Below are 18,356 nucleotides of genomic sequence, written 5' to 3'. Positions count from 1 at the left end.
CATAAGGAGAAGCAATATGTAAATTTTAATCCATGCTAGGAACAATAGCCTGGAGGCACCTTTTTCTTATTACATGAATCATATACTTAACCACAATGTGGTGGATTATATCAAAATCATCACCACCCTGAACAGAGAACACTTGTCTTGTGGTTGCCAATTAATGAAATGGCTATATATTCAACTTGATGGGTACTAGTGATTTAACCAACAAGCCTTAACATGCTTCACTGCTGTGGCTTCCTTTATCATTAGACTTTTGGTATGATTATTATCACAACTTCATACTGTTTTCTCTAATCTGCCACTGGTCGTCATATAAATGATACTGACATTAAATCTGTTTGTCTGTCAGTTGTAAATATCACTACTTTTAATCAAACACTTTATCATGTAGTGCTTTTCTAATCTCTGAAATTACTTTTGATTTTATTTTATGATGCTGTTTATTTAATTGTCTGAGTCTGCAACAGGCTGAGCACTGCCTTTCTTCAAAGTGAACCGAGGGTTCTCAGTCCCTCACAAATGAGCTGAGTACCTTTTATGATCAAATCATAAGAACGTAATAAACATGCAAAAAAAAAAGCAAAGTTTCTTTCCATGGCTAATCACTTAACTTTAAATAATATTTATAATAATATTCTGCTATAATGCTGATAGAAGTCTCCTTATGATCTGATGAAATAAAGAGCCTGAAGAACATCTTCATTACAAATAGAAGGTTTATCTGATGTACACGAAAAATGAGCATTATTTTATATGAAACAGCAAACCATTACAAAACTGTACTGAAATATATATTACTGCTTAACAACTTTTGCATCATTTCATGCACAGAAAGCACCAAAATGTCTTCTAAAGAAAGCAGTACTTTTGCTATTAGCAATTCAAAATGCAATCTGAATGCTTACTTAATTCATTAAGTAAGAATATCTTTTAGTGCCAAATGCTACCTAATTATCAGCTTTAAAAACATGTTTTACATCCTAAAATACAATATTCTGTTTATCCTAGATTGTCTGGGGAACATCTAGTACATTAAAAGGTTTTTGTAGAGCTTCTTAGTGATTTAACTGATATCATCATGCCTGCTAGCAATTCTGCAACATTCTGAAAACACTTTCCATAAATCAAAGCCTTAGCAGCAGGAATAAGCAGATGGTAGGAGACCATATTAAAGAATGTATCAATTATTTTTATTAATGGGAGGCTACTGGATCATGATGAATCATAATGGGCTAAATGTTTAGCAGTTGTGAAGTGTTTTGTCTGTTAGGTATCTCAGATGTTCTTAGCGGATGTTATTATATTGTCTTGTGATGGCATTCTTTGGGGGATCGGATAGCGAAGTTTCACAAGGGACACATAAAGAGAACTTTTAATTTCAATCCTTTAATTGTATTCATGTAATAAACATAAAATACCAGCATGTATAAAATGTAATTTTAAAAAGATTGCATGTACAGCACTTAATAAAGTACATTCTGTCTGCAGACATTGACTTAAAAAACAAGTTACTATATGGTTAACAATGAAAAATAGCAATTATTACAAAAATATTCTACAGTCTCATAATAGTAATGTAAATGCCTTTACTTATCTAAGAGACTTAACATAATTTTAAATTACAGTAATTTTTACATTCTCCATTCATATATACAACCCTATTAAAGTCAAAAGGTATTCTAATAACAATGTTATTATGAAGATTAAATGACTGAATTATATTTAGTCATTTTACTACATAAAGCGACTGTGTTCCTGTTTGTTAAACTGTTTGCACTTACTGTAGCTTTTCACACTATCCACGCTATGCACAACGAAATCATTTAGGTTTCTCTTCTAAGTATAGTATCTAGATCAATTTCATGAATTAAACAGGATGTTAATATTTCAACTCCCTTTCCTTTTGCATAATTATCAATCCGGTTGTTTGTGTATTCTGCAAAAATATATCCACCAGCTTTGAACAGCTCCTACTGAAAACAAGCAAGAATTCCTCATTTAATACATCTTGGAAAAAATAGACACTTTTCACCCCCTGCCCTGCTTGAGGTCAAACTCTATAAGTCTTTAAATTATTTTCTAGGCCTAGAGCCACAGACATATTATGCATCCCTTTCATGAGATTTCATTAAACAGATCTCTGTAGGAAATGGCTTAAAAAGTATATTTCACTTGCACATTTTAGTCCAATAAAACTCACATGGACAGCAAAGAAATTCTGCCTCATGATGTCAGGACATCAAAACCCACCTGGATGCATTCCTGTGCAGACTACCCTAAGTGATCCTGCTCTGGGAGGGGGGTTGGACACGATGATCTCTTGAGGTCCCTTCCAACCTCTGATATACTGTGATACTGTGACATGTCCCTGTAGTCATGAAATCCCTTACCTCTGTGCAACCTGTTAGGACTTTGCTGTGCTCTGCTCTAACAGTCCTCTCAGCTTCACAGCAGCCTCACCAAATCTGGAGCGGGAGAGGGAGTGCTCACACCAGAAAGTCTGGTTATCAGCACACCTATCTCCTAGATGCCTTCAGTACCACCTATTCGTCCCCAGAACACCTTAGGTTACTGTTTCTTGCACCCTGTGTTGCCACTTCATTGCAAGAGTGATGCTGTTAGATAAAATACTACTTAAGATGACTTCCTACTAGAAAAAAAAGGTAATGGTAGTGAAACAATATTGCCATAATATACTCCCACAAATATGGATACTTTTAGTGTTTTGGACAAGGGGGTTGGAGATTTTGTGTGGGTGAAGACAGCTTGAATATGTTTAATGACAGATACAATATGTATATTGCAAAGGAGAGCATTCTGTACCTTCTGTTAAGTTTCTTGCGCAGGAAGAGAAAAAAAAATTGGTGCTTCACACTGAAGCAACTGTCAGAAGAATGAGAATCAATTTTCAGAAATTTAATGGATGCACTATATTGTTTTTTTTAGATCAGTGCTTATAAAAGTGATGAAACTCAGGATGTTATTTAAAGTCAATATAGTTCAGAAGTAAGGTGTAAATCCCACGTAAAAGTTCAATGGGAAAATCATGTAATGCATTCATATTTAATTTCTCTTTCTCCATTATGAGCAATCCACACTGGTGTATTTAAAACTAATGTAGTAGAAACTGCAGTACAAGGACAAATGGCATTTGATATCAGTCAAAGGCCCCTTCTTCTCATCAGCTGAAATGGACAATATGCATCCTACACTAGACATACTGTGAGCACAAATGTTACTTTTAATTCATCATATTTGGCATTCATATGTCAATATTAGCTAATCTTTGGCAAAACTATGACAAGGTGGTTCCTCCTTTAATAAGATTAAGTTATAGAAACACTCCTATGTTCAATTACCTTTGGTTAAAAATCGTTTGCATTTCCATGCCTTTCCCCAATGCTAAAAAATAAAATAAATAAATTCGCCAGAATCCTGCTTGTTTTTCCACCATACAGTGGAATCTTCTAATGGAATCCACACATATAGAACAAGATCAGTTCTGCTGTGTTCAGCTTACATCCAGGTAGTTTATATAGGCTCGTAAAAGTCCTTGAATTTTCAAAAAACATAAATATTCTTGTTAAATTGGATACTCCATCATCCTTCATAGCCATTCAGATGTAATTTATTATCCCACTGATAACTTTTCAATTAAGAAACTATTGTGACATTATCTGGGTTGGTCAGGAATGGGCTGCAGCACTAAAAGAACACGAATCTCACAAGAACTATGAGGAGGACTCAAATACCAATAACAGAAGAGGCAACAGGAAAAAAACAATTGGTCTGTTCTTTGATAATATATTTAAATGCATTTAAAATGTTCATGCAAACAATCCACTTTAATCTCTTCTTACTGCTCTGTGGTATTTCTGGGGCATGAGGCAGGCTCAGTGACAGCAAATTAATACATGCTTTGGAAATATATTTTGAATCATTAAAGAGCTCCATAATGTGATCTTTTGGCTTTGACTGAGGAAGAGCTATGAAGAACCTGTGCCAACTTGTTTTCTCGTATATTAATATTACAATTAGAACAATTGTGCTTAATGTCCTTCATGAACATACATCACTGTCCAGATTTTCACTATGCGTAGAAATTATATGCCTGCTACCTGCCCTCTGACTAACAAGCCTTTAGTGAGTCATCAAAACACATTTTCTGAATGATCCTTCCTAGGCAGCTAGTTATGAGAAGCAGTGCATCCCATAAACACTTCTGAATATCCCCTTCAATTTGAAAAATCTTCCTTTTCAGTTTTTATTTAGTGACCTCAACGCTAAATTTGAAATTAAATTCTCTTTGTTTCAAGTGCATGCAATAGGAATCTAATTTCCCTGTTTCCAAATGGATCAAAGGCATGCGTATGGATAGCATCCCTTTGAAAAAAAACTTTACTGTGCTGCCAAAGGACATTGAAAGTACTGTCCAGAAGCACACTGTCAAGTCTCTGAATTCTGATCTCTTTCACACAAAAAAGGACTCTGAATACTCTTTGAGCAAAGCAACTGACATAGCTTTGTTACCAGTAGTGCTTATTTTAAATTGTGCTAATTGCTGAATCTTGTACGTCCACGCAATCTTTCTGCTGAACTGTCATATCTTTTTCTGTCTACCTTTGAGTCTGTCATTATGTTAGTTTCCATTTTAGTTCTGTATCATTAAAGTATATATTAAAAATCCGTTCTTATTTCTACAAATGAAATTTTTAAAAATGTAATTCCATGAAAAGCTTAATGGATTTTGTCCTTTTAAATAGAAGCCTACGTGGTTAAATTTCATGCTCACTTCACCTGTGCGAAAGCATTACCATCTGTTTTTCCAGATTTTAAAACATGGAATGCCTCTACAGTACCCAGCTTAAATAGTTCCCTATTGCTTCATGTTCTGTAGAATTTTTAGTTATAACAGGGGAAAAAAAATTAAGAAATGATGAAAACTCACGTTTATAGGAAAGAAAAGTGAACACAGATTGAAGAGTGACTATGAATATACTTTTGTAACATGGGTATTCCTTTCATGATAACCATTTTCATAGTGTTGTAAAAAGTCATGGAATGATAGTAAAAATGTTCCCAATGAAGAAAGATTTGTGCAAATGTCAGCTGTGAACAGATGGTGTGAATTTGGGGCAAAGCGATATGAGTTCATGTCCGTCTCATTTCCCTGTGAAGTAAGGGCTGATTTAAACCCTTGTCATGTAGTAACTTATCTTCACAGTGGCTCTCCTTATTCGTATTTCAAATAAGCACAAATACCATGCTTTTGTTCAACTCAGTCTTTTAGCAAGTGTTTTAGAGAATATAAAGCCCATTCTGCTTCTATAAATCATCTCCGTCATCTGTGCTAAAGCTGCTTCTTCTGCTGCTCTCTTTTGATGCAGCTGGGGATGTGGAGGACAAGAGTGGATCTGTCCCAAATGGTGACACTGTGTCATCTAGTAAAATTTCTTCTAGTCGTTGCTCTTCTTTTAAAGCTGCACTGAAGGACAAATCCGTAAAGTGTGAAAGTGGATCAGAAAAGGCTGTGGATCCGTCACAAACATCAGAATTTGGTCCATGTGCCAGAGGCATTTGTTGAGAGTAGTCTACAGAGTTCTCCTCTGGGTAAGACTGTTGCTTGATGACCTGTGCAGCTAAATTGACCGTGCTAAGTGAAGACATGACTGGCAGGCCATGTGCACGTGCCTGGATCTCTAGTTCCTAACATTTAAACCAAAAACAATTAGATAATGACTTCAAAAGATTAAACAGTGTCTTCAGAGATATTGCAATAAGCATATGGATTGTACATGCAGATTAGCTTTTATTTACTTGTGATGCTACACTTTAAAATATTAGATTTTAATTTAATAAAATTTGCTACGTGAGTGCTTTTCCTTTTCTTTACTGTCCTGTCTTTAAACATTGCATACTGCATAACCATTGCATACTGCACCCACCAAGGTGACAGAAAAATCTGATGACTTTCTAGTATGTTATCCACTGCTGTTCAGAGAAACAAGATGCTTTACTTGATGATGCTGAAGATAAGAAGACATACATGTACATCACCATGTATGATGATTGATTTTATGTACATCTGTCTGTCTATCTATCTATCTATTTATCTATCTACTTGCCTACCTCATCTTCATATGTGTCTGTATTCGAATCTCACATTTCAAGAAGTGCAGGGCTATATTCTGCTGCTTCATGCACAAGCAATTATAACACTGAAAACCATACCTAAACAATTGTAAGTGTAAAATGGTTACAAAGGGAAAACAAATATCCTGGAATTTTGCATCCAGTATTGATTCTTGGCTGCAGGGCTATATTTTTTACTTCCATTCTTGTCTTTCTCTGGCTCTGATAAACACAAAAGGAAACTGTTTGTACAAATAGTTTATTAACTTTCCATGTATTCCTTTATGTAAGGTCTAATTACCATGGGAATTTCCTAGTAATCTAAAACTAAAACCCCTCCTCCCCAGAAGACATGGCAATAAATGGGGAAATTCAATTCATTTTTAATAAATGCCATTTAGGGGGAAAAATATGTATTAATAAAATTCGATGAGGGATATGTACTGAGAAAGCTTTGTAGTTCATGGCAATGCTCTTATACAAACCTGAATTCGGAGTAGAAGTCTTCTGTTAGCATGCTCTAATTTTTTCTGCCTGTGTTCTAATTCTCTGGCTCTCTGTTGTTCTTTTTGTAGCCACTTGATGTACTCCACTGATGCTTTTAAAATAGTTCCTTTGTTCCAGCGCATATCACTGCAGAATGTAGAGATAACCTTTTCACAATTGTGCATGTCAGCAGAATTCATAAGAACTTACAAAATCTTTTACATTAATATGAAATAATGATTTACATGACTATTATTCACTCTTAGATATTATTGCTTCTGAATGGAAATTTTAATAGAATAGTTAAGAAGCCCTTATATAGTAAAATTAATCCCAGAATGAAAATAAGTGTCAAAAGAAAGTAATAAAGTGACTTTTTGTGGGAGAGCTAAATGCAATATCATGATTCTACCATTACAGTTTTTATATTTTTAGTGAAAATTGCTTTTATTATTAACTCTAAGATTAAAATCTATGTGCAATATTTCTGCATTAATGAACTAGGAAATATACATTACTGAGGACTTAAGCCTAAATTTTTAAAGATCATTTTGAATATACTACTCCTTTTACCTGACTTACTAATGAGGTTGCTTTTATGCTTGTTGAGAAAAAAATGGTCTATGCTGAATGCCACTACTCATTGACAATAGACCAGACAAATCAGACTTCCGTAACCATAGCAGCTATGGAATGACAAAACTCATGTTCAAAAGTCTTGAAACAATGTAAGTCAAGCTAAAATCCACACCTACATGTATACTCCAACTCAAAATAAAAGCCTTGCAAAACACTAGGATTAAACTTATCCATCATTCGGGAAATCATAGTTTTACTTCCAGCTTACAAGTGGTCTTACTAACAACTATGCACTTGTTCAAATGCATCTGTTCAAGTACTTAAATGTATGCATTTTTGATCTTTCTATGTATTCTTTTATGCAAGGCCTTGGAGGCCTTGAAACAGGAATAAAATTCATTGAAAATGCTTTATTTCTAATAAAATTAAGTATCTTGTGATACAGGATGGGCCCACTGCATTAATATACAGACAAAAGGGTTTATTCAAACTATCCACTTCTCTTCAGGAAGGCTTAACTGATCAGAAGGTTGGTAGAGATTCAGGTCATATAAAACAACCCTCAGAAGGAAAAAGATATAAAATCCAGTAAGAATTTGAGGTTGGGAATGACAAGTTGCCAACTTAGTGCATTTATTTTCACTACCTCTTCCAAATACAAATATGCTGGCATTTATAGAGTCAAAAAGAAATATAAATTATACTCCAGTCAGTCATTGCTTTCCATTATTCATTGGTTACTTTATTTAAAGAGACTTGCTCCTACTCACATCCTCATCTATGGTGAGTAAAACTGTGATCTTGAGTGGATTTACTGAATACTTTACATTCTGCATCTCAGAGTAAGTGCCTAAGTCACCTTGCACCTTTACCCCAAGGCTAAGCACCCTTAAAGACTTCCTGCAAGAAAGCTGCCTTTCTATTGAATATATAGATCCAGGCAGGTACAGGATTTAGGGACTCAGACCATATGGCCTTTCCTGAGGCACTGTACTAGCAGCTGACAACTTTAAAAATTATCAGAAGAATACACAGAATTATTAGTGCTATAGCATCACAGTGTTTAACCATATTATAGCATTTATAACTACTGAGAGACCCAGCTTTTTGATCAGAGGCGAGTTGAATTCACATCCCTATCCTCCTGCAACACGCAAACCATGGGTTTCCAGCACACTGGGATCTCCCCTCGTCTCAATGATGTGGGCCAGGAACGCACAGCTTTTAGGATTAGAGGGTGGAGAGGTCAGAGAGAAAATAATTTGTCTCAGACAGATGTCTGCAAAGCCCAAACATCAGAAGCTGCTCGCTGCAGTGAGTATTCTCATTTAGACATTCCCGGGTCATAAAAAACTAAAGCACAAATGGAACTAGGAGCCAAGAGCAGAACCTGCCTCCCTCATGACAGCTGAATCATCTCTTGGCCTTCTGCCTCCTTCTTCCTGTACTTCCTCTCTAGGTGGGAAGACAGAACATTTTCCTGTCAGCATCCTATGAACTGCCTTCTAGGAGAAGACTTTATCCTTGTATGTGGGACAAACTGTAAAGGTCAGGTAAGTTTTTAATACATGTGGTGCTTATTTTCTGGACAAATCTTTGCTCTCACCATATTATTATTTCACCTCTTTGAAAAGTTAGGTAAAATACTGAGAGGTCCTGATTTTTATCTGAATTGCAGGAGAGTTTGAATGGCAGTGAGGTACCTGTTTGTCTATACCCAAGCACTCCAGCAGCTAAAATTAGGAGAACATTTCAAACTGGGAATCTCCACTGCCATCTCAGAGATGAGCTATATGTGCTACATATAGCTTAAAATTACAGTAGGTATTTGTTTAGTTTCAAGTGAAAATGACTGATTCAGGACATTTTCATGGCAACTTTGAAAAGCACTACAGTAATAAGTATACCTATAGCATAAACTTTGGAGAAACACAATCTAACTAATTAAGAGGGGGTCAAATCCTCCTAGCATGTAATTATGACAAAACTAAGCCAGTTTTGGTCTTATGGTCTGAACATAAAAACGTAGCACTGTGAAATTAGAAGCTGGCAAACTGGAAATAATTAAGATAAAAATGTCCATATATCACCTATTTGGCAAATATTTCATAGTGATTTCATGAACAATTTTGCGTCGGTTATGTCAAATTCAAAGTCAAATTAAGACAAAAGTATTTTTGGTTAACTTTTTGTCTGATTGACATATGAGTAAGTCACATATTCAATGTTGTATTTGGAATCTTGTGATTAAATTCATTCATGTTACACATAATTGACAGCCTTTTTGATTCTGCTTAATTTTAATTCATGTTGCCATGATAGTTTGAATTCTTGTATATATGGTAGTGATATATTTATATTCTCATAGATAGAAATAAATCTTGACTGAAGGGCTAGTTCCTGGATCCAAACAGCCAGAGAGATGGATCTGGCCAGTTTCTGGAAGAAATACATCTGGATAGATATCTCTTATTGTAGTATTTATAAATTTGAGAGGCAAAACTATCATAGCATGATAAGGCTGTGTTTACTATTACCATGTAAGAGACTTATTTTAAGGGAGGGTGTGCCTATGCACAAAAATTTCTCTATCTCTACTCATATATACATATACTGGACTTATTAAATCAGGAATATTGAAGTTAAATCTTCCTGCGTCTGGAGGTAACACAGCAAAGGATCAGATGATGACCTTAGAAGTCAACATGTCTTTCACTCCATGTCTCTATTTATAGCAGAATCAAAAGAAAACACTGAAGATATCTGTGCTGGTTCTGCATTGCAGACATTCTCCACCCACTCCATCCCAGAGCACCGCGCAGCAGTCACAGGACAGTGCTGTAGCAACATAACTAGTGAGGATGCAGGTAGATGGAGGCAGTAGCAAGGGGAGGGGCCTGCACAGCAAAAGTCCACAATTCCTCTAGCTCTACTTAGCAGGCAGGCAAGCCTGCTAAGATGAATCTATGATGGGAAATAAAAAAGCACCTAAGCATTTGAAGATGGATTAAATCCAGGTACAGCAAGTGCATATGAACAAAAATCCTCTCTCTGAAAATGCTGAATTCTAAATAGGTGCAAATAAACATCAGAAAAATTATAAAAGTAGCACTAGAAAATTGTGGGATTTGATTTTTAGGCATTTATATATTCTGCTTGCTCAGTATATAATCCAGATAAAAACTGAAATGGTAAGGCCTACAGACTCATTTGAGAACCTTTAAAAACTGAGCAGCCACTGGCAGTTGTTAGATTTTCTGTTGGAAACAGCTTTATAAAAACAGACAATTTGGTTGCATTCATAACAGTTTTGAACACCAAAATTAGATATAATATAGATCAGGTAGTCTTTGGATGTGGCAGGAATTCTCTCTTTTCTTTTTAATTGTACTCTTTCACTGAAACACATGGGAAACTATATCTGAAACAAGGCATCTGAGAGCAGTAAGAAGTTTTTCCATTATGATCAATAACAATGACTCTGCAAAGGAGTGCTGTGTCTTTGTCTCTGTGTAGGCATGCAGTACAATATTTTGAAATTTTTCACATGCTACTCATTGATTAAGAGAGTTCTACCACATTTAATATCATTTGCATGAAAAAGTAGCAAACGAGTGAAAAACACATTGTGTTTTGTTAGGCTCTGAACCCTAGATCCTCCTAACTTTACCAACTGAATCTCTACAAATCTCAAGGGTCCAGACCAAAACATGACTCTCACGTAGGAGAATATCTCATTTAGGAGAAAAGAAACAGGCATGAGACTGATCTTCAACTCATTTCTGTTAAGGTAACTTAACTGTTAAAGTCAAAGGAGCTTCACTAGTTTACACAAGCTGAACTCCTGTAGGAAGGATGAGAGCATCTGATCATCTAAGATCAAAACTAATTAATGAAAACAGAGTTTGGGAGAGGGTAATAGTCACAGAGTGTGCCAGACACAAAGCATTTACTAATAACAAATAGATTTGTGAAGTTGAAACTATGTTTGCAGACCATTTCTTTCCTTATTTCTGAGAAACAAGCTGTAAACTATGCTTGCTCAAAGAAATACTTTGAAGGACTTTGTACTTGTTTTGGTGACCTGTGCAATTACAAAGTGTATTCTCCTGAAAGAGGCAGCAAGTTTCCACTTTATAATAGCATGAGTGAACAGAAGCCTTTCCTTTACGAGAAACCTGTCCGTGCTAGCAGGTCTGTCTACAGACAACAGAAAGAAGGTCAGGCACAGGCAAATGAAGGGAGCAGAGAGGAGAGAGTGAGAGCAACCCACTACTTCTGCCCAAATCCTCAGCAGTTCTCAACATACCAGTTCTGTAATGTGACCAGAATTCTTAAAGGGGAGACTATTTTTTCTTACTGTTTCTGACAATTCTAGCCCAACTACCATAAAATGGTAGGCATTTCAAGACTCCATCACAACCTGAAGGCTTGTTAACTACCTAAAAGGTGCATTCTGAAATGCTGAATGCAAGGAACCATCAATGGAAAGGCAGGTGCATTTAATGGAGCAGGTTATGAGCTTTTCAGCATAATATGACTGAGTATTTTCAGTCTTTCTGTAATTCGATTTCTGAATTATTCTATATAACTGTTTTGCATTTCTGCACTTGGATATCTAAGCATTGAAAATGAAACAAAAGAGCCAAAGTTCTTTGCAACTTATCTCCATTTCTAATGCTGATGAAGTGAACTTAAAACACCCATTCATTTAAGCAGTGTAATCCACACTTTTCATCATTAAATTATAAAATAAAGAAGTGAAAAGAATAGAGATTTAAGCCAGTCAAAAGAAAGTCCCTGCGGAAGCTCTGCAGGAGCCAAACAAGTTCATTATATAACTAACAAAACAAAAGTGAAATAAAACCCCCACACAACACTTCTAAGAAATATAAATCATAAAAGGTTTCCAAATAGCATAAAAAATGTCCTTTTTCGTTCCTGAGTCTGAATGTAATCTTCTTGAAGCAAGCCATCTGGGACAGGCATGCTAACCACAATGGCTTAGTTGTAGTATTTGCTCTTCAATGCGAAGGCTGATTTGCTTCACTGTCATTAGTCCAAGCATCAGTAAGGTTTCTCCTTTTACAGCTAAGTTCCTTCTGTAAGAAGAATCTTCTAAAATCAATATATGAGGTGAAAATGCTATGTGTGATAAAATGTTACAGGTAAAGTATTGTAAAAAATGATACATCTCTCTCTTTCAAAGAAGGGGGCAGATTGGGAGCACAGGAAGGTGTTATGAAGGAAAAAGAACTGAAAGAGAAAGACAAGGACAGTGAATCATAATTTGGAAACACAGGACTATAACAGAAAGAAATAATAATTTTGGTCTGCTCAGTCAACAAAACAACATTAATGTATTTCCACCTACACATCTTTTTTAAAAAATTATTCACACTTCTTTGGAATAACATAACCTGTCACCAAGCTATAGCAGTTATGTTCTAATCCAAATTTTCAAAAACACCTTTCAAAAGCCACTTTTTCCTAACACCAACTTGAAACTTTTTAAATAGGTCTCTTTTCAACAGGAGTACCAATTAATAGATTTGAAGACAGAAGTCCTCAGATAGTGAGATAGGTAAACAAAAGCCACTTTGGGTCTGCCACACTGTTGAACTCAGTCATGGGTTTGCAGACTAAACCAAGAAAAAGGAATGTGTTCAGGACCTATACCCAAATATTTTTCATCAGGCGACACCAAAATCTGTGTCTAAAATCCATCATTCACTTACTTGAGCACTTACTGCAGCAAAATTACAGATCCAGATCTCTCATTTTATGAAGAGCTTAAGTGATTGCTCTATGTTTTGGGGTAACTTCATAAACTAAACCTGAGTCCAGACCGAAACATGAATTGAAAGACCTCTGTAGGCAACCAAAATCTCAGCTGGAATTTGTACCTCATGCCCATTTCTAACTGCAGTACAACTTGCTTTCATTATTGCTTTGTAGCTGCAAACCAACAGTGCCATCCACTGTTTTTCTGAGAAATCTTTCAGTTATTTGCCCAAATCATCCTGAATACTGAAAGAAAGAAGCTTCTATCAATCTGTGTTTGCAATGGATCACATGTGGCCAAAATTTTATTTAGGTACTTATGGCATTTCCTATTTTAGATCAGCTGTGATACCTAATTCTGTTTTAATGACCAGAACGTGCCCACTTGGCTAGATGCTGTAGAAGAGATGAGTTCATGAATTTTCTAAAATGGATGCAGTATGTTAAGATTCTGTCTGGTGATTTCACTCCAAATGGCTTATTATGCCAACATTGTACTTAAAGAACTATCACACAGCTTTATATTGTTACAGAAATCCTTAATATAAGCAAAAGTTTCTTAGTGCTAAGGCAAAAACAAACAAACAAACAAAACCCCTGAAATATCAATAGATGTTTTCATTTGAAGTATCATGCAGGTCTGTATTGACACAAAATCTGTACAATCGGTTTTATGCAAGTCACAATCATGCTAGTTGCATGGTCTTAAGGCTTCCCTGAGTACCATCAGAAGCCTAAGGATAAAATTCAGCATTAAGTATCACACTGAATTGTTATTACTAATCTTGCAATAGGCTTTCCCACCAAAGTGGGTTCTTTTCATGTTGACAAATATGTTTTAAGGGAATTAAAGTATAGTTCAAGCAGTATGCATTTTTGTGTTACTGTTAATTATATGTTTTAGTATAAAATGATGTTATTATAGCAATCATAAAGACTATTATTTTTTTATCTTTGCATTTTAGGACTATTTTTTTTCCTTCACTGTATAGAGGACTTTTGAGAAATGTTCAGTCTACACACTCTTAAGGCGGTTCTCTTTGTTTCTTAGGCAAAGAGCAGATAGTGATAACGTGCATTTTGCTTTATCCCACTAGAGGGCCCATGGCAAGGGCTGAAAATCATCACTCCTGCCTCCTCTAGAGACACCATACAATTGCTTCAAGGGACAGAAAACAGGATTTTCTGTTGTTTCATTTATATTCTTTTTTCCTGCTTTTTAGCTTTATTTGTTTGCTGGTTGATTTTTGTTTCTTTGTTTGTTTTCCCGGCTGATGTTGCAGTCGCACTCCTAAACACCCTAGAATTATTTTGATTTTATTGTATTTTTGTGTTAAGTTTTCCCAACAGGCACAAAAAAATCTGTCAAAGGCTTGTTACTTTAACAGTCTGACCTGAGTCAGTGATCCAGCATGGAAGATTTTGTATCCCATTACTCAATCCTATAGCCAGTATACACAACTGACTTTCCCTCCGCCCCCACCCCCCATATTTAAACTATAAACATTATTATAGTAAAGACCATTGAACTCACGGATCATTAGACTTAGGGATGAGTGTGCCAAGCTCCTTGATTCGGTAATTAATATTATACCTTCTTCTCCTTTCAACTGTTAAAAGGAAATAGTTGCTATTTTTATGGTGAAAGTGCTTGTAGAACTTCAACATAAAACATTTTAATAGTTAAAAACAACTGAATCAATGTACACAAAATGTCTTCCACAAACAGAACTCTCAATGTAATCTCTTACCCTTCTCTTCCATTTACGAGTACACTCCTGAAGAATGAAATAGTCACATATTGCTTAAATGGGAGATAATTTGTTTTCCTGATGTTTATGTACCCTTTCTCCACTCTGCTCTCACACAACAGAGTTTACACCTTGTTGGATTTTCACAGGTGACTTCAACAGGGACACAAGACAGCTCATCCAGGATTTCATATTTTGGCACAACTCCTGATCACTGTTAACAGCTTCAGTATCTTTCTCCCTACATTTATCAGCATTGCCAACCGCATCACTGCAAGCACATCCCTTCAAAGAAAAGATTGTGTACCAAAACCACATCATCCCCAGCACATCTGTTTCCTTTAGTGATAGACAGCACAAGCATATTTACAATAAATTTTTTAAAATACCAGAAATGAAGACAAATATAATTTAATAAATATTTTTTTTAACTTCTATATTTACATTTATACTTCTCCTAACACAAACCATGTATGGTATCCTTATTTACTTGTAAGTTAGCTGGAAGTGAAAATAAGTGAAGATAAGCCTCTTAAATTTAGTTCTCCCTCTCTGTGTTCTTAGTCTACTTTATACTGGTATCCAGACCGGATTGTGTGACCCTTCTTTGCACAAAGAGTCTGTCACCTTTCTGCTCCATTTTCACTAATTTTGAGAAAATTATCTTCTGCTTCCTCACCAGCTTTTCTCCAACCACTTTTACATGCAGAGACTTCACATTTCCTAGTGAACAGGCCCAAAGGACATCTTGTCACTTTGAGGGATTTCTTGTCCATGATTGTGACACAGAATATATGCTCAGTGAGAATGTAGTGCTGTTAGAAACCATCAGTGATGTCCTACAGGAGTGAACTCACACTTCTGTCCATTGCTAGGATTGCATTGGATTGTTTTCATTATCCCTTACTTCTTGGAAGACATTACATTGAGTGAAATACACTAACACCACTGTACTCTGTCAGATCAGACCTGGCCTGCCTAGAATATGAACAGAATGTGTACATGTTCCCCTTATCCATGCATGGAGTTGTGCATTTAAAGTTTGATGTCCTGGTTTTGAATATATATTAGAAGTGTGCAGTCAAGGGCAGCCCCAGTGGGTGTTCCTAGTCTGACTTCCAACTTCTCACAGCCATATGAGCCCATTGCTATCAGTCTCAGCCTCACTACACAGATCTTTACTTTTCCCAAATAAGTAAAGGTGTTTTTTCTTGCTGCCTGTGTGAAGCTCTTAGTGTTGTGCAGCAGCTACTTCCTCCCTAGCTGATTCCCAAATAGGGAACTTCCTAGGTGTTATTACTTACCCTGATGAATGCTCTGCCTTTGTGAGATGTTATCTTGTCTCTCTCTAGGAACAGGTATTTCACTCAACAGATTAAAGCATCTCAGGTTTTGTAGTCATGATTTTTATGTTCAAGAGACAGGACTATAGTCCTCCTGAGTGTATGTTAAGTGACCCCATGCCTCCCATTGACATGGGATGTTTGTGTGGGATCTTGTATGAGAATACAATGTACAAAAGCATGCACCAACTGAACAATGTAAAAGATAGGTTTCAGTTTTGCTGGGACCACAATGGCAGGGCACATTGATTTAAAGAATGTGCATTAAATGTACAATCATATGGCATAAAAGCTGTTCAATTAATTTTTAGAGTGTTGATACAAGATACTTATAAAAAAGAGGTCAACTAAACATTGGCTAAAAAAAAAAGACAAAATTTTCTTTACATGTGTACACTTCCAGAATTCACTTTTTTTTTTTTTTTGGTAGTTTTTCCTGAAAAGAAACTTCCAATGATTACATTTTGAAGCCTGGACACGTGTTTCAATAGAACTTTCCTGATTTATATCTGTTACAGTTCCAGCGGTGTCTTGAGTTTCAATAATAAATCAAATTATACTAAAATCAAACCAGAAAATGGTTTTTTGAACTATGTGGACAGGATGACCATATACTAAACAAACGTTACAATCTTAAGTCTTTGTTGGGAAAAAAAATAATCAAACAAAACAAGAAAATACATTTAGTGATGAGTTAAAATCTTGCTGTTACATGAAGAAGCAGTCCCATTTCTTAAATCTAAATCTTTTATCATGGCTTCATTGGGGTTCTAACCATTCAAAGCGATATTTTTTCCTAATTCTTCCTTTGTGTGAGAAGGTATAAGAACATTTCTGTAAAATATGGACTTAAATTCAGCCTGAAACACTAATAAAGCCTTTATATGTACTGCATTGATATGTCCGAGGCATCAGGAAGTGGAGCTATCTCGAGAGAGACTTTGACCTCTTAAATATTCACTTGGAGCCAAACCAGAAGAGAATTTGCATGTCTGTATGCTATCATCCTTGCATATAATCTTCAGTGCATTGCCAGTGGTGAGGGACAGTTCTCAGACTGTCTTCTGTGTTTGAGAAAGGACGATTTCAGAGCCAAAAAAAAAAAAACAATTAAGGCAATGGTAAGACCTGGCACCCCTAACATATGGATGTACCTGTCTTTCCCCTTGCAGTTCCAGACAATCCCAACCCATCACTTTTTCTAGTCTGGCAAAAACTCCCCGTTCCTGCCCAAACGAGAATGGCAGCAGCTGTCATGGTGGTTCAGGAAAGGTGTGCTAGCAAGAGGCCTAAAAATATACACAGTCTGTCTGTTATCCACAAAAAATGTACAAACGGAAATAAGGATGCCTTCTGGAAAGCCTAAGTAGCAGAAAGTTGTCCATGGTGACTGATAGCACAAGGTGCCAGTGGATGCTATACTCCCAAGTACTTAATTTCATGCCAGTAAAGCCATAAATCACCCTAAGATTACTGGACTGACAGAGAACCAAGATATAAATAAGAGAACAAAGATACAAATAGTGGCTATTAAGTAGTTACTAATTTAGATTTCAATTTATAGAATCATATAATATCTCAAGTTAGAAGGGACTCATAAACATCATTGAATACAACTCCCAGAGTATTTTTGCTGGAAAAGGAAGAAAGGAAAACTGGAAAATGTCATTGCTTTATTCAGCACTTTCCAAAAAGAATCCTTTGGGGTTTTTTTTGTTTCAAAGTACTCTTTAGAGGGGGAAAAAATGCCTAATTTTATAGGCAATATACTTTCAAGAATAATATGTTTTTTTCTATTTTAGATACATCAAAACTTTTATCTTTGTAAATTTACTATTTAGGCACGGAAATAGTGATTTCATTATGCTTTAATCCTCCTCTAGAACTAATATCTTCACATGGCTGCACTGTTCTTCATAAAGGAAACAGAGGTGTATCCCAGCCTACAGAGGTTAGGAAGCTTATGTATCAGAGCAGAGCAGTCAGAACAACATGAGCCTCAACCAGTCCTGCCCTGATCTCCCCCTGTGACATACAATTTCCACAACTTTAAGTGCTTAATTAGTGCTTAGAAGCTGTCTGATATCCTCTGTAAGTTCTTTTTTTTTTTCCTTCCCATCACCCATAGAGAGATACAGCCTCTCACTTGGGTGCTTCAGCAAGGTGTGAAAACTGGATTTTCACTGTTCCTTTTTTCATCATCTGCATACTTTCTTATCTGTTTTGCACTGTAATTCTCAGAAACGACATAAAGTGTGCAGGACACATGTACAAC

The 18,356-nt window shown here is 35.9% G+C and overlaps 1 protein-coding gene across 1 annotated transcript in view; it reads right to left on the bottom strand.

The window, feature by feature from the left end:
• Positions 1–5,331: 5,331 nt before the first annotated feature.
• The window catches only part of TFEC (transcription factor EC), a 101,003-nt gene continuing 87,978 nt past the window's right edge, over positions 5,332–18,356 (bottom strand). Inside the window, exons 6-8 of the mRNA XM_054399379.1 lie at positions 14,522–14,597; positions 6,624–6,771; positions 5,332–5,712 (exon numbers count right to left, since the gene is read on the bottom strand). Of these exons, the coding sequence (XP_054255354.1) occupies positions 5,332–5,712; positions 6,624–6,771; positions 14,522–14,597 (605 nt within the window). The remainder of the gene's footprint in view (positions 5,713–6,623; positions 6,772–14,521; positions 14,598–18,356) is intronic.

Source organism: Indicator indicator, chromosome 3, assembly GCF_027791375.1.
Source record: "Indicator indicator isolate 239-I01 chromosome 3, UM_Iind_1.1, whole genome shotgun sequence".
In the NCBI taxonomy this organism is placed as follows: domain Eukaryota; kingdom Metazoa; phylum Chordata; class Aves; order Piciformes; family Indicatoridae; genus Indicator; species Indicator indicator.
The sequence above is the reverse complement of the archived record's forward strand: the minus strand, read 5'-3'. Positions and strand labels throughout refer to the sequence as shown.